General features: G+C 38.7%; 1 protein-coding gene across 7 annotated transcripts in view; it reads right to left on the bottom strand.

The window, feature by feature from the left end:
- The window catches only part of Dock7 (dedicator of cytokinesis 7), a 206303-nt gene that overhangs the window by 148081 nt on the left and 49046 nt on the right, over positions 1 to 9176 (bottom strand). For all 7 annotated transcript variants that reach the window (XM_031377915.1, XM_031377919.1, XM_031377916.1 and 4 more), the window contains 2 exons: positions 7061 to 7127; positions 5930 to 6079 (listed from right to left, as the gene is read on the bottom strand). In XM_031377915.1, the coding sequence (XP_031233775.1) occupies positions 5930 to 6079; positions 7061 to 7127 (217 nt within the window). The remainder of the gene's footprint in view (positions 1 to 5929; positions 6080 to 7060; positions 7128 to 9176) is intronic.

The raw sequence follows: 9176 nt of genomic DNA on the forward strand, positions 1-9176 counted from the left end.
GACACTGTCACAAACAAGCTGAAAGTATATATAGATTGTACAATATTGGACCTATTTCTCCAATTACCTAATTAGAGAGATCATTGGATGACAACCAACAAATTTCCAGTTCCTCATATTATTGGATTTCAATCGATTAGGATATGTTGGTAATACTAATTTTCAAATTAATATATTAAGAAAAGTAATTGTCACTTCCTGTTGTTTTTGTTGTAAGAGGTGGAATTAGGTTTGTATGGATCTGTTGAAAGATTACCTTATTGCTTCTTCTAGGGTGTAGTTTAGCTCCTTATGTTGATGTTTTCCATCCACTATCCTTTGTAGAGCTGGATTTGTGGAAAGATATTGTGTACATTTGGTTTTGTCATGGAATATCATGTTTTCTCCATCTATGGTAATTGAGAGTTTTGCTGGGTATAGTAGCCTGGGCTGGCATTTGTGTTCTTGTAGGGTCTGTATGACATCTGCCCAGGATCTTCTAGCTTTCATAGTCTCTGGTGAGAAGTCTGCCATAATTCTGATAGGCCTGCCTTTATATGTTACTTGACCTTTTTCCCTTACTGCTTTTAAAACTCTTTCTTTGTTTAGTGCATTTGGTGTTTTTATTATTATGTGACGGGAGGAATTTCTTTTCTGGTCCAGTCTATTTGGAGTTCTGTAGGCTTCTTGTATGTTCATGGGCATCTCTTTCTTTAGGTTAGGAAAGTTTTCTTCTATAATTTTGTTGAAGCTATTTGCTGGCCCATTACATTGGGAATCTTCAATCTCTTCTATACCTATTATCCTTAGGTTTGGTCTTCTCATTCCTTCCTGGATTTCCTGGATATTTTGGGTTAGGAGCTTTTTGCTTTTTGCATTTTCTTTGTCTGTTGTGTCAATGTTTTCTATGGTGTCTTCTGCCCCTGAGATTCTGTCTTCTATCTCTTGTATTTTGTTGGTGATGTTTGCATCTATGACTCCTGATTTCTTTCCTAGGTTTTGTATCTCCAGGGTTGTTTCTCTTTCTGTTTTCTTTATTGTTTCTAATTCCATTTTTAGATTTTGGATGGTTTTGCTCATTTCCTTCGCCTGTTTGATTGTGTTTTCCTCTAGTTCTTTAAAGGATTTTTGTGTTTGCTCTTTAAGAGCTTCTAGCTCTTTACCTGTGTTCTCCTGTATTTCTTTGAGGGTGCTATTTATGTCTTTTTTAAGGTTCTTTATCACCATCATGATAAATGATTTTATATCTGAATTTTGCGTTTCCAGTGTGATGGTGTGTCCAGGACTTGCTATGGTAGAAGAATTCAGTTCTGATGATGCCAAGTAACCTTGGTTTTTATTCTTTATTTTCTTACGCTTGCCTCCCGCCATCTAGTTATCTCTAGTGCTACCTGCCCTTGGTAAATCTGACTGGAGTCAGTCCTTCCTGTGATTCTGGTTGTATCAGAACTCCTCAGAGTCAGGCTGTCTCTGTGATCCTGTGATTCTGGGATCCTGTGACCCTGGGCTTGTTAGAGCACCTGGGAGTGCAGCAGCTTCCTCTGGGTGTTGTGGGACTGGCTACAGAGCTTGTGCCCAAGGCCCCCTCAGGACACCAGCCCAGAGAGACCAGAAGGAACCCGAGCCACTCTGCTGGAGGAGTTCCTGTGTGCCTGGTCCCGCAGGTCCCAGTTACTCCCAGTGTTGGGACAGATGTTGTGTCCTCCTCACCTCTGATCCTGAGAGTGTCAGAGTGCCTGGGAGTGGAGCTCCCCCTGGATAAACTTTGAAACCATGCTCTGTTAAATTGGCCAGTCTCCAGAAGACAAACACTGTATGATTCCACTTCACAAACAAAAAAAGCATAATGAGGACTTGCAGGGAATGTGACGAGCTTTTAATAAGGAGTTGTTGTAAGTTTTTGTTTTCTGAACTGAAAAGCTTCTGGAGACTAATTATAACACAATATGAATATACTTAATACTGACTTGTATACTAAAAAATGGTTAAGATTATAAATTTGCAATTTTACTATAATTAAAAATACTTTTTAGACCATTTACTTCCCTTATTGCTTTTAATCATGGTTACTACAATATGAAGCAAATTAAGACACCACATGCAGATGCTCATGGATGTCAGAAGGCATTAGATGCCCTGGAGCTGGAGCTACAGGTAATGTGGAACCACCTGATAAGGGTGCTGAGATCTGAGCAGTAAGTGATCTTAACCACTAAGCCACCTCTCTAGCCCTCCCACAATAATAGTCTTAAGTGGCTAAATAGGTGCTTATTTTTAATTCCCATATTTCTCTAAAATATCTCACATTCCTATGAAATTTTAAATTTCCCCTCTTTTTAAAAATAAGGCTGAGGAACTGGCTAAGTTTATGAAGGGCTTCTCTTCTTATATAAGCACTAAGACCTGATTTTATCATACTATTCTCCTCAAGGCCCAAGGTATAAGGGGGAAAAAGAATATACGAGCTCTCAAAGATGATGGAATGGAAATAGTTTCTTCCAAATGTAACAGGACTGATGCACACATGAACTCATAGACTAGGACTGTACACACAGGGCCTGCACAATTTCAAAGCAGATGAGGTCTCAGCATTGAGGTGAGAAATGGGCATGGGGTCCAACCTTTAACCAAGACATTTCTACAATTGATACTTGCTGGTAGAGAAAATCAGTTTTCTCCAATGAAGTCTCAACAGGGTATATCAACCACACTTCAATTCCTCAGAAGATACTAAAGAGAATGAGTTCAGATATCTTCCTAACAGAATGTGAATGCTCACTGAATTAACAACGAAAGATACAAACTTCAATGAAACAATATGTCCCCAGCTAGTATAATGGACAAGTTGTCATAATTCACACCATGAAATACTATGCTTTGGTAAGTCTACAAAGATCAAGATTTTACTGCTAACAATGACACACAGAGAACACCTCCATCTCTGGCTAAATCAACTGATTCCAGACAACCTACATACACACAAAGACAACCATATGAAAACAGTACAGCCCAAACTGGCTGACCAACACACAAATCAGATGTATAAATAAATACACAGAAACTGTAATAGAATTATGAATAAAGGCTTTTTATTATAGCCCACTAGGATACCTTCTTCTTGTTCTCATATAACAGTTAAGTATCTAATATAAGTGCTAAGGAAATTTTCTCTCAGGAAATGATAATCAGGGCTGGAGAGATGGCTCAGAGGGTAAAGGCTGTTCTTCCCAAGGTCCTGAGTTCAATTCCCAGCAACCACATGGTGGCTCACAACCATCCATAATGAGATCCAGTGCCCTCTTCTGGCCTGCAGACATACATGCAGACAGAATGCTGTATTCATAATAAATAAATAAATCTTAAAAACAAAAAAGCAATGATAATGATGGATTGAACCTATATATCAAATGGTATTATTCTTCTTGGGAAGATAGAGGGAGAGAGGAAGAGATAAAGGAAGAGGAAGAGGGAAAGGGAAAGAAGGAGAGAGAGAGGGGAAGAGATCATGATGGACCACAAATGACTAAAGAAAACCTCCAAAATTAATTCTCTTTAAAATGTAATAGCATAAGTTAAAGATGGCACATACCTATGTATATATGTATACAATACACACAAACATACATTTGGTTATATTTTATGAATATAATTATACTATATATATTTATTTTTCACTAAATAATCTCACATTTGTTACATAACATAATTTTTCAAATTATGATATTACATCATTTAAGTTTAGCATGATCTAACTAGTTCTTTATACAGAATATTTATGTTCAATGTTTTCTATTCCTAATCTTTTGTTTTGTTTTGTTTTTTTGTTTTGTTTTGTTGTTTTTTTCAAGACAGGGTTTCTCTGTGTAGCCTTGGCTTTCCTGGAACTCACTCTGTAGACTAGGCTGCCCTTGAACTCAGAAATCCGCCTGCCTCTGCCTTGCAAGTGCTGGGATTAAAGGCATGCGCCACCACCGCCCCTATTCCTAATCTTAAAAGCCATTTATTCCCATTATGACACCTAAATCATTTAATTTCCCAGTACCTCTATTCCATACATCTTTGCCATACTAGCTCATTTCTTTCAAAACAATTTAGCTTATAACTTCCCATTCTTCATGTGTAAAATTAACTATATTTCTTATTTATGTTCATTTTCAAAATAATAATAATATATTATTATATTTATTAATATATTATAGCTTAAATCATCATTATAATATTAATATTTTGGCTATTTGAAGGCAGGGACTCAATATGTAGTCCTTGCTATCCTGGAACTTACTATGTAGACTAGGCTGACTTCAAACTCCCAGATGCACCTGCCCCTGCTATGTTGGGGCTAAAGATGTGACTAAAGGTGTGTGCTACCCTAGCCTGCAGAACTTACTTCATTTAAGAGGATTTTCTGAAGTGAATTTCTCCAGGACTATTAAACTGAAACTAAAACTAATTTTAACCTTAATTCATATGAATGCATCCAACAAATTGGGGCATTATTCCTGTGGGTAAAAAGGACTCATTTTATGAAAATCTACTTTATAATCTTATTAAAAATGTCATTACCTCTTTATAATAATTTTATATATATATAAAGTGACTAAGGAATACATTTTCGGCTGTCTCAAGTCAAGGTCAATTTCACCAAAGTCACATAACCAAATTCTTCTGTTTGTTTTTTAACATTTATTTTGTCTATGGAGGAGATGGCACCAACGTGCATGCCTTGGCACCCATGTGAAAGGCAGAGGACAACTTGCCACGATCAGTTCTCTTCTTCCACCATGTGGATTCCAGGAACAAGTGCAAGCATTGGCAGTGCGCATGTCAAACCTGCAGCGCCGTCTGCTGGTCCTAATTAGTCTAAGTCAGGATAGTATTATAGTAGTGGTATCTGAATTCATTCCCCAGTGCTGGAGACTGACCCAGGGCCCCAAGCCCACTCTAGACAACTCCTCTACCACTGAAAACTAGACTCTGTACCCAGCCCTCATTTTACCTTTTATTTTGAGAACGTTCTGCAAAAGTAGTCCAGTAGCCTTAAACTCACTCTATAACCCAATCTAGCCTTGAACCTGCAATTCTTCTGCCTCAACCTATGAAACTGGAATCATAGAACTCTATTATCAGGTCTGGCTAGTGTCTGGAATTTATAATTACTTTTCTGGGGGAGTATGCTCGGGGTGTTTGGTGTTATTTTCTTTTTTTTTTTTATTTTTTTTTATTTTTTTTATTTTTAAAAGACAGGATCTTGTTGGGTAGCACAACTGGCCTCAAGCTTCCAACCATGTTGTCTCTATGCCCAGACAGCATTTCTTGTCAACCGGTTGGCAATCAAAACTCATTGTCAGTCAGTGATCTATGACAATGGTTTAGCTTTTGTATTTATATGACTTTGACATAAATGCTATACAGTAACTATGAGGGTTAATTTACATAAACCTGGGTCCTCAGTTATATGGTCAAACATTTCTCTAAATGTTGCTGTGAGAGTATTTTTTAGAGATTATTAACAATTAAAACAGTAGCCCTTGAGGAGAGTTGATTAGGCTCTGGGGGTGGGCCTCATCCAATCAGCTAAGGGCTTGATTAACAAGACTGAGTTTTCCTGAAGAAAACCGTAACAGAAATGAGGCCTGGTCTCCAGTCTGTTATTGTGTGAACTCTGGACTCACAAGCACAATAACATCTAGCTCTTAGCAGCATGCCCTTAAAATCAGGGCAACTGTCCACTCCTACAATCACATGAGGCAGTCCCTTAAGATAAACCCACTGTTGTTTAAAGAAATATAATCAATACTCCTTTCCATTCAGAAAATGTTAGGTTGTAACTACAGTTACGTTCAATGTGGTACGGCAAAGCATTAAACACAAAGCCAAGACAGGCGCTGTCCTTATTAAGTTTGCAGTACTGACAAAGACACCCAGCAGCACACGGTAAAGACACTCTCACCTTTATCACAAGAAAGACATCTTGGGAAGGATAAGTTATAGAAAAGATGGCTGATCTTGCCAGAGTGGTGATGGCAGCAGGGGGCACATGTGGCCGTAACAGTCCCTTCATCTGTTCTGAATTAAGGTCGAAATAAAAATTCTCTGAAATCTGAAAAATACATTCAGACATTAAATTTTTACATCAATACAAAATTTAACATGTAAAATCACATATATATAATCTTTAAAATATTATACAATAAAACAGTCTTAAACACATTATTAAAATTCATAGTTGATTATATATTTCACTGACACCAATCTACATCTCTGCAGCAAAGCCAAAAACCTGTCTAAGCTACTCTGGAATATATAACATGGGACACATTTTCTGAAGAGTCATACCTCACATCCCTTCGTTACAAGAACAGTTAAGGCAATCGCCACCGAGATGAAGGACTACAAACTGAATTTTAAAACTTATGTTAGTGACATCTCAGCAGCTTTCATTTTACAAATATAAACTACTAGAGCAAGTTCTCCTGAAGAAATCCATCACAGATCATGCATTGATAAAGAAGGCACTTTCAAGTTTCTACCACAGAGGGACTTAATGTGTTAAAGTAAGAAATGCTGGGTTCTCAGCAATGTGGCTAAGTACTGGATCCCAGGCTCAAATGCTCAGATCCCTGGACTCCATCCCTTGCTCTACATAAAGAAGGGGGGGGGAGGTGAAGTAGAGTCCTTAATCAGAACAGCACAGTGAAGCTCAACTCCCTCCTTCAGATGCCCCACCTAAATATATGTAAAACAGCACTGGTATTAGAGGTTCCAAGCTGTTTCAATAAACTTCAGTGAGCAGCATGTTTATTTTCTTACATACTGCTTTCACACAATGCCCTTTCCTGCATTAGCATATCTATTTCTTGAAAATTGCTTCTGCCATTTGCTTTGGGGACTTTTTCAATAACACAAAAACCAAATTTCAACTAAAATATTTTCTATAAGATGAAAATATTTAACTAGCCTTGAAAAGTTAATAAGGTTCAAGGAGTCACTACTTGTTTATCTTATGAAACAAGCAGCATGCAAGCAGGTCGCTGAAACTTATGATTATGACAAGCACTGCAATCAGATCCCAGGGACTTACCTTTTTCTTCTCCTTGACATCATATAAAGCCAAACTTGCAAAAATGGGCTCAATTTCAATCTCAAACCTTTATGAAAAAAAGGATAAATTAACTTTAAAACACACATATGAAAGACAGATCTGGGGTTAAAAAGATGGCTTATCAATTAAGACTGGTAGTCTTGCAGAAAATCCAAGTTCAGTTCCCAAGAAATGCATCAGGCAGCAGCTAACAGCTATACTGTAACTCGAGCTCCAGGGGAGCTGACTCACTCACTCTTCAGACATGCACTCACATGTATATAACCTGCTAGTTACAGAAGGAGACAGAAACACACACACACACACACACACACAAGTGGAGGGAGAGGGAAGGGAGGGGAGGGGAAGGGAAGGAAAGGGAAAGGGAGGAAGAAGAGAAGGGAATGGGGGAAGGGAGGGGACTGGGGGAGGGGAGAGAGGAGAGGAAGGGGAGGGAATTGGGGAGGGGAGGAGATTTGGAGAAGGGAGAGGAGAGACAGACAGATCCAGAAAGATCTCTCTCTCTGGAAAAAAATTCTGATATCAAACTTTATTATTTCAATAACTTTTTCCTTCATACCTATGCCTATCTATATTACCCCTTCTCCTAAGAAACACTTTCCACACATATCTTTCATAGTTTCAAAATCAATACCTTCTCTGTAGGGATAATCTCTTGTGTGCTATGTAGAAGCAGCACCTGTCATTAAAAGCTGGTGGCCAGTAAGCTGAGACAGGATTAGAAGGTGGGACATCATCCTGCAGGGATCCCTGCCTGGGCTCAGAGGAGTCAGTCATATTGACATATGAAACTGAGGACAGGTAACTAGTGATGTAGCAGACAGAGAAAAGTAAAAACAGGTTAATATAAGTTCCGAGCTAGTTGCGGAGCTAGTTGCGGAACAAGCCTAACTCAGGGCCTAGGTGTTTATTCATAAATGATAAGCCTCCGAGGAGTTATCTGGGAACTGGGGTACGGGTGAATAGCCCATGGTTACACTTCTTTGTATAGGCACAGTGATTTGAATATGTTTGGCCCCCACAGACTCACAAGTTTGAATATGCTTAGCCCAGGAAGTGAAACTATTAAGATGGCCTTGCTGGAATAGGTGTGGCCTTATTGGAGAAGTGTGTCACTGCAAGGGTGGGATTTGAGACCCTCCTCCAAGCTGCCTGAGGATGCCAGTGTTCTCTCTGCCTTCAGATCAAGATGTAGACTCTCAGCTCCACCAGTGCCTTGCCTGCCTGAATGCTGTCATGTTCCTGCCATGATGATAATGGACTGAACCTGAGAACCTGTAAGCCAGCCCCAATTAAATGTTGTCCTCTATAAGAGTTGCCTTGTTCACGGTGTCTCTTCACAGCAACAGAAACCCTAACTAAGACAATAACTCTCCTTACTTTTTCAGTGATAATTAAACCTAAAATGTCTCACAGAATTTTCTATCCATGTTGTGGCACTATTTACATTACAACCTGTAATTAGGTTGTTTACTTAGGTATGTATACTTTGAAATAAAGTTTTAAAATATCTCCTTTTCTGGGCTATAAATCAAATACTCCACACCCCCCAAAATTTAAATACACATAAAACATTCAGAGAAAAGCAAAGGCCTTTGGAACCCCACCATGCAGAAAGAACTGAGGTGAAGTCGAGTGCTCATCTACCCAGGCTTCTGTCATTTAAAATGAACATGTGAAATATTTTTCTTTAAACAAAGAGTGTGATACTACTTAGTAATCTGCTTTTTTAGCTCAATATTTAATAGGAAATTTTCCATATCTTAAATATTAATATTATCACATTTTAATGCTGGCATCATAATCCCCATTTTATGAAAATGTGAAATGTCTTTTAAAAGTTCATACATGAGATATTTAATTCATTTCCCAGAACCAGAGCTAACATACATGTTTGCTGACTCAAAGCATATGTAACAAGAAGTTGACTAAAACAACAGCACAGTGGAGTCTCAGCCAAAAACAATGCTGCACCCACTGCTGCACCTGGCCCCAGCTGCACCCACTGCTGCACCTGACCCCAGCTGCACCCACTGCTGCACCTGGCCCCAGCTGCACCCACTGCTGCACCTGGCCACAGCTGCACTCAGCCATT

Source organism: Mastomys coucha, unplaced genomic scaffold (genome assembly GCF_008632895.1).
Source record: "Mastomys coucha isolate ucsf_1 unplaced genomic scaffold, UCSF_Mcou_1 pScaffold18, whole genome shotgun sequence".
Lineage (NCBI taxonomy): Eukaryota > Metazoa > Chordata > Mammalia > Rodentia > Muridae > Mastomys > Mastomys coucha.